General features: G+C 45.1%; 2 protein-coding genes across 11 annotated transcripts in view; one reads left to right on the plus strand and one right to left on the minus strand.

Annotated features, from left to right (window-relative positions):
* The window catches only part of LOC128329917 (uncharacterized), a 31,708-nt gene extending 24,455 nt beyond the window's left edge, over positions 1–7,253 (plus strand). For all 4 annotated transcript variants that reach the window (XM_053261841.1, XM_053261843.1, XM_053261842.1 and 1 more), the window contains 4 exons: positions 1,848–1,898; positions 4,927–5,298; positions 6,358–6,399; positions 7,046–7,253. In XM_053261841.1, the coding sequence (XP_053117816.1) occupies positions 1,848–1,898; positions 4,927–5,298; positions 6,358–6,399; positions 7,046–7,142 (562 nt within the window). In that variant the 3' untranslated portion in view covers positions 7,143–7,253. The remainder of the gene's footprint in view (positions 1–1,847; positions 1,899–4,926; positions 5,299–6,357; positions 6,400–7,045) is intronic.
* Positions 1–18,407, minus strand: part of LOC128329916 (uncharacterized) — a 481,088-nt gene that overhangs the window by 294,163 nt on the left and 168,518 nt on the right. The window lies entirely within an intron of this gene.

Below are 18,407 nucleotides of genomic sequence, written 5' to 3' on the forward strand. Positions count from 1 at the left end.
TAACCTGGAAGGCGCTTTCCAGATTAGACCCTGCAACAAGGTCAGGACGTATCTCTGAAGTGTGCTTCCACACTTCCTGTGCTGTGACACCGCAGTCCCTACGCTGACAGCAGGGTGCCGTTCATATGTCGGATGCCTCGCTTTGAATGTAATCACTGTGATTTAGTACTAAGATGTTGTATATCCGGCGTAAAGAAGTTGCTGTTTTGGGGGATTATTATTATTATTTTAATTACTACATGTATAGCCCGCTCTTCCTCCAAGGAGCCCAGAGTGGTGTACTACATACTTGAGTTTCTCTTTCACAACAACCCTGTGAAGTAGGTTAGGCTGAGAGAGAAGTGACCTGGCCAGAGTCACCCAGCTAGTTTTATGGCTGAATGGGGATTTGAACTCGGGTCTCCCCAGTCCTGGTCCAGCACTCTAATCACACTTGACTAACAAGCAGAAGGTTGCTGGTTCAAATCCACGCTGGTACTATATCGGGCAACAGCTTTTTAGCCATAATCTCATACTGCATGGGAAGAAGCAATGGTAAACCCGTCCTGTATTTTACCAAAAGAAAACCACAGGATTCTGTGAGCGCCAGAAGTCCAAATTGATTGATGGCACACTTTACTTTACTTTACTTTTCGTGAGACTGCTCCCCGTGCTGTTTTCGTTTTGAATGTGATTTGCCTGAAGGGAAGCATTTTGCTGCAGGAAAGCGCCAAAATGGTTCCTTTGCAAATCACCACTTTGGGGGCAAATGGACACTTTGGTGTGGTGGGGAGAATTTTCACGTGGATAGAGCACAGGAGGAAAGTCTTGACTCTGCCCCTCGTTTCACAGCACCTTCCCAGATTGGGGCCCCCTGTGACTGATAGTTAAAAGGGTCTGCTTCCAGGTTGCACCTGTCTTCTAACCATGGATTTCATGTCATGTGCAGTTTGGCCATCATTTGGTCACTAGGGCGCTTTACAGATTGTGAGCCTTACACCGCAAAAAGTGGTGTAAACTGGAACGTTTTGTGGCACCAAATTCAAACCACATTAGAGATCCGTTATAAGGGGGCAAGCCTCCTACAACAGGCAAATACAGCTTTTTTTTTTTTTTTGCAATATAGATGCAACGTTATAGGGCTGTGAGACATCAATAAAACCCAAAAGAAGGCACTGGAAATATGAATGGCACCTTCCTTACAACACAGGGGCTGTGATGTCAAAACACAGGCAGTACAGAAGCACACTTAAGGGACCCATTGTGACACTGTGATAGCGTGCAATCTGGAAAGCGCCCTGTCCACACACTTTGAATCAGTTATACATTTTCAAGCATAATGACAGCAAACTCTTTTGCTTGCAGAATAACAGTATTGCTTGAGTGACCTGCCCTTCACCGGCCAGATGTCACGTCACCTGCCTGCCACTCCTGGCTCCCTGCCACCCTCCCTTCCTGTCTCCATGACCTTCTTCGCTCTTCCCCATTGGGGATGGGATTTTAAACTGCAGGTTCAGCAGTGAGGAGGGTGAAAAGGGAGCTGGTTCCTCCCACACAGCTGATCTGCAGTTCAAAATCCATCCGCATGGCAGTGACGAGAAATGGGTGCATGAAAGAGGCAGCTCTGGCCTTGTCCCCTGATGCTGCTGCCAGTGTCAAGGGTGTGGCCAGCAGCGCATGGACCTCACCTCGGGCAGCATCAGTACTGGAGCTGACACTGTATATCTAGCGCTACAGCTGAGTGACTTTGAAAAAGCTGCTGTCTTTGAGAAGTAATTGCAATGTGGTGACCAAATGACTAGGGAGGAGAAGAATGCAGCCTCGAACCCCATTCATTTCTCTGACTTCTGCTTCTCTTGCTTTGACAGGTCACAAATGACTGCACCGTCCCCTGCTAGAAAGCCCAGTTCAAAGACACTGTGAGTAATTGCAGAGTTCCTTATTATAGGCTGTTACTTCTTCCCTTTCAACTAGTCATTTGGGACTACTCAGTGTAGTGACCTACACTTATTGGCAGATCCATCAATAGGACATTTAACTGGCTCAAAATATTATATTGTGCAAAGTATGTAAAGTGTTGCTCCCAAGCTAAAATTTGATGCTCCCGATCTAAAAACCTAGTGTAGAATACTATGTGCATTAATGTCACTTGGAGGAGAGCTGGTCTTGCGGTAGCGAGCAGGGTCTGGCCTGGTTTGGATTTGGATGGGTGACTACATGTGTGCGCTGCCTGGTATAGGGGAGGGGGCCATAGCTCAGTGATAGAGCATCTGCTTGCATGCAGAAGTTCCCAGGTTCCCTCCCTGGTATCTCCAGGTATAGCTGGGAGAAATTCCGACCAGAAACCTGCAAGTTGCTGCCAGTCAGTTTAGAAAATACTGAACTAGATGGACCAATGGTCTGACTCAGTGGGAGGCACCTTCCTATGTTGCTATGTAACTATGTTTAGGCCTCTCTTTAAAAGGGAGGAGAGAGCGCAGTGGTGACGCACCACAGCCAATTGAATTGAAAACAGTGACTGACATCCAGAGCAGCAAGAGGTTGCTCCAGGGGCGTAGCTAGGGGATAGGGGTCCCGTGTTCATCCCTCTTTCTGGCGGCCCTCCAGATTGAGGGAGATAATGAAGAAAATAGGGAGGGATGGAGCTGGAGGGTTCTCAGGAACAGGGGGCCCGTGCTCTTTGAACCCTTTCGCTCAATTATAGCTACGCCCCTGGGCTGCTCCTAACTCATCCAGAATCTTCCCAAGCAGCAGAGTGTGCATGCAGCAGGAGGGAGGAGCAATGTTCACTGTCTTCCCTGCCTCTGTTAGTATCCTTTGCCTTCCAAAACTATGTCCTTGAGGGATTTTTGGAAGGTAAAGAGCACTTATGGGGACAGGAAAGAGCAGCAAAAATTGGCAGCTATTCTGGTTGCTACTCTGGATATCAGCCAGTAATAAATTTAAGATGATGATGACGATAATGAACAACTTTGTTAGCTACCCCATAACAAATTGTTCTCTGGGTGGCCCACAACATGAAATTAAAACATGAAATTAAAACACATGACACATTAAATCATAATGGACCAAAAAATAAGGGAGACCGCCTGTCCTCCTCCCACTGCCCGTCATCCTCTCGCTCTCCTGACATACGTTCCTTCCTCCCGCCCTTGCATGTGACACCCCCTCTGGGTCCGCCATTGGTAATGGCTGAAGCGGGGGCAGAGCTTGCCACATCCCCATGCATCCCCTCTACAGGAATTAATTATATAGATCACATTAAATCATAACAGACCAAAAAGGGGGCAGGGGAGAGAAAATACAAAATACAATACAAAGCAACTCTTTTAAAATCCGTTTAAAAAATCAAATTTGAAAATCATAATTTAAAAGGCTGGACTAAACAAAAAGGTCTTTACTTGGCATCTAAAAGAACAAAATGATGAAGCCAGGCGAAGCTCACTCGGGAGGCTATTCCATAAATGGGGTGTAACCACCAAGAAGGCCCTCTCCCTAGTAGCCACCCGCCTCACCTCGTTTGGCAGGAGCATTCAGAAGAGGGCCTTTGAAGAAGATCTTAAGCTCCTGGTTGGGACATAGGGAGCAAGGCACTCTCTCAGGTAACCCGACCCCAAGCCATTTAGAGCTTTAAAGGTTAAAACCAGCACTTTGAATTGGGCCTGGAAACGGACTGGGAGCCAGTGCAGCTGATGAAGCACTGGCGTAATGTGCTGAAAATGTCCAGTCCTAGTTAATAATCTTGCAGCCCTATTTTGTACCAGCTGTAGTTCCTGGACCATTTTAAAAAGCAACCCTACATACAATGCATTGTAATTATCTAAGCGAGAGGTTACCAGATACAGATAGAACATTAAAAAGTTCTACTGGAGCAGGTGAAAGATTCATCTAGTCTAGCATGCTGTACCCATGACTGGCTAGACCACAAACAGAGCATGAAACCAATAATGTTCACCCAGTGTTTGTCCCTAATATCAAGTATGCAGAGATATACTGCCTCTATATGTGGAAGTTCAATTGAGCTATCTTGATAGAGCTGTCAGTGGGCCTCTGCTCCATGAATCTGTATCCTCTCCTTTCAAACTCATCCAAGCCTGTGGCTATCGCCACATCTTGTGGCAATGAATTCCATGAGAATATGCATTGTATGATGAAGGATGTTTGTTGGTTTGTCCTGAAGCTACTGTCAATATACTCCTGAATTGCCTCTGCTCAGTGGCGCGCTCTTACCCCTGAACTTTGGGGCCGAAGTCCAGGGCCTCCACCAGTGTTCTCTCTAACAGGGATTCCCAGATGTTGTTGACTACAGCTCCCAGAATCCCCAGCCAAAGGCCATTGCAGCCAAAGGACATTGCTGGGTGTTGTAGTGAACAATATCTGGAAATCCCTGCTAGAGGAAACACTGGCCTCCACACCCCTTGGGGGCCCCCACATCCTTTTTAGTCTGTCCTGGGTGGTGTGGTCACCGCTGGCCCACACTGCACCAGGTGGTCAAGTTTAACTGTGACCTGTGCCAGGTGCTTTAGAGACAGAGGAGGGAGTGGGAAAAGAAATATGTGGGATGGGAATATGTTCAACTTGTGTGTTGAAATGTTTCTGCTAGTGCATATCTGCATAAATATATCTGTTTTATATTCTGACATTCCTGTAAGTTCAATTGCTGTTTGTGCCCTCAAGAATCCACGTATTAAAAATATTGTGTGTGTCACAGTGTGTGTATGTGTATGTGTGTGTGTAGGGGGATGATGCTTAACTTGTGGGGCAGGGGCTCCAGAAGCCTTTAGGTCCAGGCTCCAAAATTACCTAGGGGCACCGCTGCCTCTCATAAACCACAGACTGTTTGGAGCAAAGGTGTATATGGTTGGTTTGTGTAGTGCTGTAAGCAAATGTGCTCAGGCTGGCCTAGATGCAGCAGATTCTCTATAATGTCTGCTTTCATTCTGTTAGGTCTGCACATCCGTCCCTCTTTGCACCTCAGTCCGCACCTCCATCTGTGCCTCCATCAATGCCCATGTATATGTCTCCGTATGTACCTCCATCTGCAACTCCATCCGTACATCCATACGTACCCCCATCAGTATCTCCATCCATCCATCAATCCATACCTCCATTCGAATATCAGTCCGTACCTCCGTCTGCACCTCACTCCGCACGTCCGTCTGTACATCAGTCCGCACCTCCGTCCGCACCTCCCTCTGCACCTCACTCCGCACCTCACTCCGCACGTCCGTCTATACCTGCACCTGTGGAAGGAGCTCCGCACACACCATCACCAAAATCATCATTGACAAAGCCCCCCAGTGAAGCTTCAAAACGAGGGTAAGTACATGTAGAGGAATCTGGGCCTGCTTCTTCCTCTCATTAATCTGGTCATCTTAGAGCTGGTCTTTAAGACAGCCTAGTACAAAGTAGGATTGTCAGATACATTTTTTTAAAGGTAGCTAATTGGGACAACCTTTTACTTATGCCAGTTTGCTCTACCCTACATCCACTATCTACTCCACCTTTGAGCAGACTTAATATAGGATGCTCTGCATGCATTGCAATAGACTTAGGCATAAAACAAACTAATCAGTTCCCACTAAGACATAGTCAAAGAAGAAATGGAATCTCTGCTTGTTAAAGATGGGCCAGAGAAAGTTGTTTTGAATACCTCACCCACTCCCAGTCTCTGTCCAGGCTGTAGGAAGGCTGGCAGCAACTCTGGACAGGAAGGTGCCTGCCCTTTTCCTGCCAATGCTGCCAGGCCTGTCCCCGTGCGACCCGACGATGTCTCCTCTGTCAGCACCGGGTCTCCCCCCACACATACTGCTACTGCCACTGCCTCCTCCTCTGATGCCAGGCTTGTCCCCGGCTGTGCCATCCCCTGCCAGCCATACCCCTTCCAGCCTGTGTCAGTACACCAATGCAGGAGGCGTTTCTGGGGCTGAGCAAGATGTATGGTGCATCCAACTGGAGAACGCTTTCTGTGTTGACCCAGCTGGGGGCTTCTCTCTCTTGCTTGCCAAGGAGAGGAAGGAAGAACCCTACTGGGCCGGCACAGAAAGCACTCACTGATTGAATGGGCCATGTCACAACGGGAAAGAAGATAGGTGCAGCACCAGGTAGCAGTAGGTGGGGATGATGCCCTGGGGCACCCTGGTGGGGCCCACGGCCCAGGTACAGTCCCCCCCCCGTGCTACTCCATTATCCTTACTCACCTGGTCTCTGTGATGGAATTCTCAAACAAAATTTATGGGGTGGAATCCAGAGTTGCATTTCAAGCACCTGAACAGCCTTTGGTTTTTTCAGACATGAGGACCAGATCCAAGAAGGGAAGAGAGCAAGCCTGATTGCCACAAATTGTTCTTAAGTTTTGCTTTTCACTCTTTTTAACAGATCGACGGCAGAAGGTGGCGCTAGCACAGAGTCAAAGAAAGCGTGAGTAACTGCAAAGTCCAAACCTTTGCTGTTTCTTCTTCCCTCTAGTGTTGATCTGCTGCAAGATTGTGATCTTAAGAAGACATCTGCTTTTGCAAAACATTTTTCTGACATGTGTTTAGTTATTAACGGAAATGGGAGCACACACAGCTCCCAAACCTGGGTAGGACACGTCTCCTGCTCTAATTAGAATTGTATAAACCAGCCCACTATGAGGAATTAAGGTTTTGCAACCATTTTAGTCTGTAGGAGACCAGGTTTAGTGTGGGAATGCTGCAAGACACCTTGTATGTGTACCTGCAATCCTGTAAAAGATATGTGAGAGCCAGAATTGGGCTGTGCTGGCAAACCACAAAGCAAGGTTGGAAGGTTATGGAAAAACAAGAAATACCAAAAGAGCCAGAAGCTCAAAGGACCTAGAATGGCTTGGTAGGCTAGGTAAGATCCACAGTCTCCCTGTTGAAAAGAGGTATGTCTATATGGAAAGGTGCATCCTGATCCTATCCATCAGTTGTGAAAACCAGCCCACAGTTTCTAGTTTGCCATAGTAATGGCAACAAAGAAATGTTTCCCAGATTCACCGGGGGGAAATAAAATTTACTGAGTGCATTTTAATTTAATAATTTAATCTACTTTATATTTTCAGAAGTTGGGGTGCAGGAAGCGAAGCTGGAGGAAGCCAAGCTGGAGGAAGCCAAGCTGGAGGAAGTGAAGGTAGAGGAAGCGCAACGGAAGAAGATTGACCTTTGTTCGCTTGTAAATAATGTTATATTATCTGTAGAGCTCTGTAAAAAGTTCTGTTATTATTACTATTATAATACTATTATTATTATTAAATACATAACTCCAAAAGACACACCTCTTCTGCTTCTCCATGGTCTCTGCAGCAAGAGTTCTGCTTATATACAGAACAACATTTGGAAGTTTCGGAGGTTTTGTAGAGCATTCTAGTTCCTGTTCTGAAATGGGGAGACCTGTGCATGGTGCGTGCCGAAGAATACTCCTGTCCCTCCATTACTTTACAATCATAACTATAGCAGCAGCAGGGGCAGATCCGCCATTGAATACCTGTGTGCTCTGCACATGGGCTACCTGGGGACCCTCAGGATGGGTGCTGAGGGGAGAGGCCTTGCTCAACCACCATTTGCTGCCTTTTGAAGGTCCATTGTGGATACGCCCACCTAACTTTTGAAAGGCTTTGGTATATGGGCTTAAGGAGAGGAGGCTGCTTGCTGGCAGCAGTTTCTTATTGCCCAGCCCCCTTGCCAGTCTTGAAAGGTGGCCAAGGTAATGAGAAAAGACTACCAGCCAGGAAACAGTCTCCTCAACCTGTGCCCCTTTTAATGCTGTGGAGGGTGTGAGGCAGTCACAGCTTGCTTCAGGTGTGTCATTGGCATGCTGTCAGACTCTGAGGATGAGGAGGAGGCAGGCAGTGTGACAGTGGAGGAGGGAGTGCAGCTAGTACAACAGCTCCTGTGGAGGAGGCGCAGCCAATCTCAGCTGTAGAGAGGCATCTGTTGAAGAGACAGGATGAGATGAGATGCACGTGCAGAATGGCTCAACTAACAAGGAAAGCTGCTGACTCAGGGACCCATGATTGAGAGCACATGGCTTCAGCCTATTTAAGATGGCTTCGCCACAACCACATTGCTGGTACCAACATTGTACTTTGGTGAGCTACCCAGCTTTGTCCCTGCTTGTTTGACTGTGCTTTTGACTCCGGACTGTTTGGACTCTGTTTATGGAATTCGACTTGGACATGGTTTGACTGACTGGATATTGTAACAACTCAGATTGGCTGTGGTTTGGACATTGCTTACTGTTTGACTCTGACAGCAAACAGTCTCCTCAACCTGTGCCCCATTAAATGCTGTGCAGAGTGCAAGGCAGTCACAGCTTGCCTCAGGTGAGCAAGAACCTGGGGATGTTCCTACTTGGCAGGGAGAAAGTCCAGGAGGAGTAAGCTGAGTATAGAACAGGGCTGCTCAACTCTGGCCCTCCTGCAGATGTTGGCCTACAATTCCCATAATCCCTGTCTGTTGGCCACTATGTCTGGGGATTATGGGAGTTGTTGTCGAAAAACATCTGGGGGCCTAAGTTGAGCAGGCCTAGCTTAGAGGTATTAAGTGTTCACAACACCTCTGACCACTGGCAGAGTAATTTGTCCCTCAGAGTTATCCCATAGCGCCATGCCTTGACTTGCCCTGCTGCCACAGGATCAAAAGGAGAGCCTCGATCACGCTAAACATGAAACATGCTTTCTCGTGCTACTTGTATAGGGCTTCATCATGCCAAGTCAGTAATAGACTGTCTGTTACCAGGGCTTTGTTTCTTCACTGGCTAAGAAAACATCACCAGAGTGGTCTCTCATCCTCTATGACTAATTTGAGAGGCCTCCTTTTTTCTGAGCTAGACAAACTAGACTAGCCAGCTATTTGGTCAACACCCTCAGCGTTTATTGAGCGCTATGATTTGGGGAACAGGGTCAGAGCAGATGCCCAATATGGCTTCTCTGTCTTACAAAATATATTCTCCTAACCTAATTAGTAACCTACCTTCAGGTGCAGTAAGCTTGCTAGGCTCCTATATGCACAGAGACTGCACAGAGACTATGAAGAAAAACAGGTTGCTTTACAAGCTTCAAATGTCCATCTGTGTAGACACACAACTCATCTGTCTTCCCATTCTGCAGTGATAGGGAAACAGAGCCACGTTGCAGGGATACAGTACTTGCAAATCTACTAATGGAGCAACTAACAAACCTGGAGATACAGCAAAGCTAGATGATATACCTAGAACAAATGGTTTCTCTTAAACCACCTAGCTGCATATGGAAAAATATTTTTTTGAATATTTCTAGTTAGGGTTGCCAAATTTCTTTTTAGTAGGGCCGCTCTGAAGCCGCAGCAGAGAAACGCAGCAGAGAAATGACTTGCCTAGCGAGCAAGAGGTTGCTGTTTCGAATCCCTGCTGGTGTGTTTCCCACCTATATTGGGCAGCAGTGATATAGGAAGGTGTTGAAAGGCATCATCTCACACAGTGCGGGAGGAGGCAATGGTAAACCCCTCCTGTATTCTATCAAAGAAAACCACAGGGCTCTGTAGTCACCAGGAGTCGACACCGGCTCAACTGCACAACTTGACCCTTAGGGCTGTTTTGCTTTAGATATTTGCATGACAGCTACAAATCTGACAGGCACAGCTGCTCTTGTGGCCAGATTTCCATGCCACAACATTTGCATAATTTAGACTCCTGCCTATCCTACAAACTCTTCAAGACACAGGACCCTCAAGGTTGAGGGGAGAGAATGACAGACCCTAGTGCATAGTGAGTTTCACTTATTAATTTAAAAGTGCTTTGTCCTTTTTTGTTATTATTTATTGAAGAATTGTAGTAAACCAATCAAACAGCACAACACAAGTTGTGCATATTATAGTCACTAGTCTCAAAAAGGAAAAAAAGGAGCTAAACATAAATAAATACTTTAACAATAAGAAGAAAAACAGCTCTCCCATGAACCAAACATTGATTGTGTGAGTATGTACTCTTAGAACCCAAATAAGTCCATAGTTCTGGAAATTTGAAGGATTTGTCCATCTTCCTGAAGGTGACTTCCTCCATAGCTGCAAGCTCCACCACATCTGTCAACTAGCCATCCAGATGTGGTCCAAGGTTGCAGAATTAGTCCCTTTGGGCTACTGATAAATCTGTAATCTGAGAGATTAAACCTAGAACAATTGCAATTTTTGAAGATTTAAAGGGAACAGTTGAAGCTAAGTCCATTCACTCAACTATCTCATTCCAATATAGGTGTATAGTGATATATTCCCCCAAAAGGTGAAGTCAATGTAACCTGGAACACTGCATACTCCAAAAGGTAAAGTGGTGCTGCCTAGACAGTGTTGACTCGGCTTTACACACATGGCTTTTGGTTCGAATCTCCTTCGGGATGAAGAGTGTGAGTTCACATATCAGCTGCCATTACTTCGAAGTCCCTTCGGGCTATCAGGGACCTTTACCAACAGAACTCTGTTTTTCCCCAAATTGAGGCTGCACATTTTGGCTTAGCCCAATTTATGTCTGACTTAAAATAGTCCTCTATTTTCAGTGGCTTTTGAAAAAAGCCTGTTATGCCCCACCACTTCCCTTTGATGTGTGGAGTGGCATTTCCCAAAACTTGGCATTTTTCAAAACTCAGTGAAGCGGAGTTTGACAGCTGTTGAGTATGGCCTGCTCTGAGTATTTGCAATTGCAAGCACTTGGGGGGTGGTTTTTTTTAGCAGATTGGTTAAATTTTGTGGAGGGAGTCCAGGAGATGGGGAGGGAGAAATTCTTGTAGAAAAATCCAGAACCAGCTGGTGGGAACACACAGGAAAAAGATTTCTTTGGACCACAGAGCCATGTGGTTTTCTTTGGTAAAATACAGGAGTGGTTTACCATTGCCATCTCTCCTGCAGTATGAGATTATGCATTTTCCTATATCGCTGCTGCCTGATATTGGTGTTTCCCATAGTCTGGGAAACATATCAGCGGGGATTCAAACCAGCAACCTCTTGCTCCCTTGGCAAGGTACTTCCCTGCTGTGCCATCATCATCATCATCATCATCATCATCATCATCATCATCATTATCATCATCATCATCATCATTTTTATTATTATTATTATTATTAACATTTTATATCCCGCTCTTCCTTCAAGGAGCCCAGAGCGGTGTACTACATACTTAAGTTTCTCCTCACAACAACCCTGTGAAGTAGGTTAGGCTGAGAGAGAAGTGACTGGCCCAGAGTCACCCAGCTAGTATCATGGCTGAATGGGGATTTGAATTCGGGTCTCCCCAGTCCTAGTCCAGCACTCTAACCATTACACCACTCTGGCTCTCCAAAAGGTTGTGATCCCCAATCTAAAAAATCTGTCCAGGGTCCGATAAGAATGTAATGCTAGTTGTTTCTTCTTCTTCTTCTTCTTCTTCTTCTTCTCCTCCTCCTCCTCCTCCTCCTCCTCCTCCTCCTCCTCCTCCTCCTCCTCCTCCTCAACTGGAGTTGAATTATCAAGAGAGGACTTCAGGATATTCGCTACAACCGCTTTCCAATGGACCTGTAAGATTTCCTGGACTGAATTCCTATTCCAATCATTCTTTCTTCAAAACATCAAGATTGGTTGCTCTTAGAACACTGCATCAAAATTTGTGAGCCATTGCCAACTTAGAGACTGATTTCCGAAAAGCTAGAATTTCAGGATGCTCTGAGGCTCCAAGGGCATCAGGGCTGAGCCAAACTGCTATACTGTGATACAACTGTAGGTATTGCCAGGGTGCTTGTTGTTTTAACTTTTAAACCACATTCTTCTTTTAACTGCAAATGATTTAAATTCCAGTGAAGGACATCTTAGTTGAGGTAAGATAAATAGCCCCTTCTCAGTCCATTATTTCCATAAGAATTATTGTTTGGCTATCTTTATTTGGGGATCACTGCACAATGTTAGTGAGTCATGTGAGTAAAGATTCAGAGGTGCATTAAAAGGAGATTCCCATGCACTGCATGTTGCCACAGTTGTAAGGGGGAAATCTCTTGGGATATTTCAAAAACTTAGAATTTAGGGCCAGATCTTTTCTAAGAGGAGCATGCTATTGCTTCTCAATGTATGCCTAGACAGGCATCTATATATTTATTTCTCCTAGGCGTACCCTGTGCTAATCCCATGTGTGGCAGCTCTCGCAAGAGTTTGCAAGCAGCTGCCGGACTAGCGATGGGGACGGGAGAAAACGGCTGCCGGGATGAGGAGGCGGCAGGCAGGAGGAGGGGGTGGGCTGGCTTGAAAGCCAGAGAGAAACCATGGCTGGGTGGGAGGGAGAAGCGGGCCGGCAGAGGCGCAGATGCTCTGTGCCCAGCCCAGCTAATAGCGTTTATAGTTTTATCCAACATCCAATTATTTCAGTCCAAAAAGGCATTATGTTAATACCTGCACTGTGGTAGGTTAATGCCTCCCTTTTTGAGGGGAAGGTGGAGCTTTTGCAGTGTGAAGGCAAGCATATGAAGGTAAGAAACATCTTCTCAATTTTCATAAAATAAGTTTGTGGTACCTTCAGCGGTAAGCCAAGCAAAACACAAATCATTCTAGATATTCCATTAGATTTGAGTGCATTAATTTTGCCCTGTAAAGTGTAATTTGCCCTGGTGTTATACATTGATCTCAATTTTATTAAGAAGGGGGTCTAAATTTAATGAGATTGCTTGACATTTTACTTATTTATTTACATCTATGTAAACCACTTTGGAAACTTCTGTTGAAAAGCAGTATATAAATAGTAATGCTCATTCATTCATTCATTCACTCACTCACTCATTCAGTCTTTGGAATTAGTAACACTCAAGTATGTGAACTGATATTTCTGTCAATGGACACCCAACATAATTAAAGAAATATCTTTTGGCAAGGACCCAAATTGTTGGAAGTGAAGGACTCTGTGTTACCTAATGCCTCAATGACACGACAGACTAGTGAGTCAGAGGGCTACAGGGATCAAAACATTGGTCATTCCTCCTCTCTACTGCTCTGACACTATGCCTTTAATTTGCTACTCTCAGGGACTTCCTGCCTCCCCTCCTTCCTACCTTCCTTTCTTCCCTCTATCACCCACAGGCTTGCCTCTCTCTCTGCACCATGTGTGCAGAGATGCAGACAGCATCTCTCTGCATCCAGCTAGCTAGCTAGATTAGAGATACTATCTCTCCACTTTCCTATCTAGAATGGAGTTCTCCAATAAAGACTCATTGATTTGAAACTATGAACTAGCTCCAAATAATTTCTTTTGCTCTCAGCATACACGCATGCCTAGGCAGACTCTGCTGTGTTTTGCCTCTGTGCACGCTGCTGTAATAGAAGGGTGTCTTTTACCAGAAAGACATTCCCTACACAAATATAGTGCATCAGATTTTGACCAATTAATTTTTCATCCTGAAAGAGAAGCATATTTAGCAATCAGTTTCATCAAGGGAAGGGCAGAGTTAGCTAGGTCCGAAAGTGATATTCATTCATTCATTCATTCATTCATTTGATGAATGAATATCATCTGTATATAAAACCACTTTAAGCTCATCCTACAGCTTTGACCTTCTTTAGTGGAAGCAGAATCTTTTCTACTATGATTTCTGCAGCACTTAGATTTTAGAGTACCCCATGTGCTAGATTGTTTCATTTGTGCTCCCATTGCCTTATGACAAATGTTTCTCAATTCAAGACGTGAGGAAAGGCTGACTAACTGGGATGTCCAACTTGGAAGGGGGAAAAGTAGCAGTGAGCACAAGATACAAGCTCAACTATATAGGGCCGGACTGGGGGCACTGAGAGGGCAGTGGGAAGTATGTGGGGAGAGTGCCAGGTTTTGAGCAGAATGGGTAGGTTTCACCATACCTTTGGGGTTTCATTTAATAATTATTTTTTTCTGTTAACTTTTGATATCTGACCTCTGTTTTCTGTTACTTATAGGTTACTATAAATACTTCAAATGAAATATCACTTGTAACTATTAAGAAAGCACAATTCTATACTAATAAATTAGTTTGGATAGATGTGTTCCTATGTAGCCCAGTTCCTGCAGGATAGTTAGAAACGGAAGCAGATGGCATCTTAATTCACTCTATGAGTCACTCCACAATCTCCCCTTCAGTCCTACAATAGCACTGTTTTAAGTTCTCTCTCCCCACCAGTTTCCACGAGCTGCCTGCCCTCCCACCAGTGTTCCCTCTAGTTCTTACCATCAGTGAGTGGGAAGAGTTTTGTTCTGGGCAGCACTATCAAGGCAGTGTGTGCACATCACTCTCTCTCACACACCTAAATAATGCACCATGCGCCGTGTGGCACACACAAAAACATTTTCTCTCACCTCCAGCTCCCTACCTTTGGCTCTGACTTTATAAGAAGTAAGGTCTCCAGGATAGCTGAGGAGATAAGTATCAGCCTCTCAAGCTGTGTTATTTTAAGGCATATAGAAGAACAGGCTCATTTCACATGGGGTTATGAAATCTCATGGCTCCTCTCTGTCCCTTACAGATACATTTATACACATGCTACATGGAAGATGCTGAAAGGCATCATCTCCTACTGTGAGGGAGATGGCAATGGTAAACCCCTCCTGTATTCTACCTAAGACAACCACAGGGGTCTGTGGTTGCCAGGAGTTGAAATCGACTTGACGGCACACTTTACCTTTACAAGTCCAGAACTGAGTGAGTGTCTGTGTGTGTGTGGTGGTGGGGGCGGGATTCGTATGTATATTTTAACATATAAGTAAGGTTTGCATTTCACAGCAATTCACTGGCCAGCATGAACAACCACCTTCACAAAATTCTTCTTACTCCCCTCCATCTCATTATTGAAACTTACACAATATCTTTGTGCCAACTAGTCTCGAATAGCTACCATTGAGGATCTGTCTTCGCAATTGCTAATGCAAATTATATTTCCCACTTCACTCTAAGCATGCATTTAAAAAGTGAGGCAGGGACACACACACTTCTCTCATTCCTCAGCCACCATGACTGCAAGTACAAGGTAGTGGGCTTGGGGTGAGGAGGAGGAGGTAAAAAGTATGCATTAAGTCATCTTGAATATGTGATCCAAGCTGAAATTTGGAACCAGGAGAGAGAGCATGTGCCAGATTTCTAAAAAGGCTGTCCTTTATTTTTGGGACGACATAGATCTGTAGAATACCGGGGTGGGGGTGGGGAGCTCAAATAGAGTGATGGTGACTAGCGACCAGCTCATTGACAGCCTCTTTAATGGAAAGGCATTTCAAAAGTAATCTCTTGGCTACAACATGCTTTTTCTCTCTCCGTTAGGTGGCTGGGAAGAGCAGGCTTCATTTAAGATGAGTTTCCCCAGTGGAGGTGCCATAGAATTTGGGCAATGTATGTTCAAACTATTTGGGGGAGAAAGAAGATGGAGAAACCCTACAAACCATTAAAGCCACCCAGAAGAGCCTACATGCCCCAAGGCAGGGGAAGTGGTATGTGTGTGGTGGGGGTGGGGGTGGATGAGACAATTAGCTACTGACCCCACCTCCCCTTATCTGGCACATACAGGAAAGGCAACCAGGATAGGTGAGATGTCCCCCCCCCGCCCCTGATCCTTCTCTGTCGTTCTCCCAGCGCAAAGAGATTTTGCTTCGCGGGGAGGGGTCTGTGCATGAAAAATGGGAAAGAGAAACATAAAGGGTGGGGCAGTGCAGTGAATGTGGGGCCACAGGATACTCACCCTCTCACTCTCTTTTAGTTGGAAATATGTATCCAGCACATACACCCATTGGTGCTCAATCCCTCCTCCTCCACCTCGTCTGGTGTTTGGACTTGGGAGTTAAAAAGCTTCCATTCCAGAGGCGTATCTAGGGAAAATAGCGACTAGGGCAAGCACTGGAATTCCGCCCCCTGTCCAAGCATCTGAAACCCATCTTTCAGATAACTTTACCATAATATCAGCTGAAAAATACAAGTCAAGCTCATTAATCTTTTAATATTTTAAAAAAATATTTAGCAGTGGACATAGCCAGACCAAAAAATGCTGGAAAACTACAAATTTCAGTATGCTGGGGCTCATGAAATACCCAAATACTATGTGGAGGTGTACTTGGAAAACTAAACAGAAGTGCCTGTCTAATTCTCTACTATGCATTGTAGCATCATTATTACATAAGTTTTAAAAATAAATGGAGAATTTGAATTTGGGAGAATTTCCCAAATACTCTGAAAATAATTAAAGGATATGCAGAGTAAACTGTGTCACTGCTTGGAATATATTCTAGTATTTTAGAAAGACAGTTAAAATGAGAGAAAGAGAGCAAGAAACTCCCAGTGGCCTTAATAATAAGGATTTCACACTGATTCAAAGACAAACTCACCATTAATAGCCATATTATTAAGACTCATTTAACTCACTTATCACAAGAAGCAAAGTAAGAGCAAATAAATACAATCCTAGCTCATAAGCTTCAGCTCAGTATTCACAAACCCTGATTCTCTGTACAGAGTGCCAAACTAAATATGTGTACAGTGGCATATATATTATTTTTAAAAAAAAATACCTGTAGCCCCTTCAGGGGGCTTCCTAAAGGCTGTGGCGGGGATCTGCAAAAGTTCCCCCTCCCCCTGCTGGCCTCTAGAGCCTTGCAGGGACCATTTGAGCATGTGCAATGGCCGTTTTTTAAAATATATTTTTTAAAAATAGTCGCTGAAAACAAAATGGCCACCGTGCATACTCAAATGGCCTCTGTGAGACCTGACATAGCCTAGGGCCTCACAGAGGCCATTTGAGCATGTGTGCTGGCCATTTTGTTTTTGGTGGGCATTTATTATTATTTTTTTAATTTTTAAAAATGGCGCCCCCCTTCAAGTGGTTTCTGGGGCACGTGCCCTGCCTGCCCTACCCTAGATACACCCCTGCTTGCCCCTCTTTCTTTGCAGTTTGCACGCCAGGTTGGCTTTACTGCCTTGCACCATCTCATTAGGGCTTGTTGGTTTGTGGCTGTTGTTGTGTAGTCTGTGCTGTTGTTTGGTGTGGTCCCCCTTGGCTTTGAAGTTGTGTTGGCACAGCAGCAGGTCTGTTTCTGTGGTGGCTTTTTGGTTTCTTCTTAGTTGTGTCACTGTGTGTTGGTATGGTGGCCTGCTAGCATCACAAAACTGGGGTGGGTGGTGGGCACCCAGAGGTGCCAAGCACTCACAGAACCCCAAATCAATCGGACATTTCTGTGATTTTAGATTTTTCAATTTTTTGCATTCCTCCCATAAAGTATAATGGGTATTTGAGGCAGCCCACCCGGCCCATTCTCCCCCTTGGGGGGTGCCAGGGCACCTCAAAGTGGGTCTGGGGGCATGACAGGTCTGGCCTCAACTCTCCCCAGGCAGACCCAAGTTTGTAGGATTTATTGCTTTTAAAAAATATTTTTTTAAAGAATTTTTTCCTTTCATTGCAATGCATAGGAGTATCTCCCCATTCATAAATAGAACTGTGTGTGACTTTAATTGCTGTGAACTTTGAGTTCAGAGTTCACAACAATTAGGGACACTCTCACTGTTCTACTTATATGAATGGGGAGAAACTACACATGGGTTTCTGCACAACACCTGCACAGAAGAAACTTCCATGTAGAAAATGTGTCTCTTGTAAATGGACCCTGAATTTTCCATCCATGACTGGGGTTATGGATGGAAGTTAGAGTCAATAATAAAAGCACAGCACACTGCTTGTGACAGGAAGGGGCAAATTACAATGATTTCTTAGTCTGGCAGGGGCTGGTTTTGGCCTTGGCAGAACTTGGCTGTCTGCTCCTGTTGCAAATGCCTCTGTCTAGTGTGGCAAACTAATGTATCCTCCTCCCTCTTGGTGTCAAAGTAAGCACTGGTGTGGTGAATGCACATATACCCCATCATGAGCCAACAGTCATCGTAAGACAAAGGGAGGAATCATTCACTGGTTTATAGACAGACAGACACACACACACAAACACACACACCAGCACCTTCTTCTTCCCCTATTTTGCTAGTGGCTATTTGGGCAGGTGATCCTCCAGGACAAAGTCATGTTTTTTAAAAAGAATGAGATGAGACAGAGAAAATGACACTTGGAATCCTCGCATAACTCCTGACTGTTGTTCTAAGTCTTTTACAGAGATGGCTCATGTTTTCAGGTTTTGATCAACAACCATGTCTAGATGGTACAGTGTTCCTTTTAACAAGGATTTCCAGATATTGTTGACTACAAGTCCCATCATTCCTGTTTGGACAGGGGCGCAATTTCAGTGCTTGCCCTAGGTGCTATTTTTCCTAGTTACACCTCTGAACGTTTCAGTTTGTTCCATTCTCTCCCTCCTCCATCTTCCCTGCTATCTTGGCAAAGAGGCCCCTTTTAACATGATGGTTCTCTTTATTTAGCAGGAGAAGAGTAACTGGCCCTATCCACCCCCAGCACAGTACCTCCAGTGACTGTTGCTGGTGTCTGTCTTATGTTTCTTTT

The sequence above is a fragment of the Hemicordylus capensis genome, chromosome 6 (genome assembly GCF_027244095.1).
Source record: "Hemicordylus capensis ecotype Gifberg chromosome 6, rHemCap1.1.pri, whole genome shotgun sequence".
Classification (NCBI taxonomy): domain Eukaryota; kingdom Metazoa; phylum Chordata; class Lepidosauria; order Squamata; family Cordylidae; genus Hemicordylus; species Hemicordylus capensis.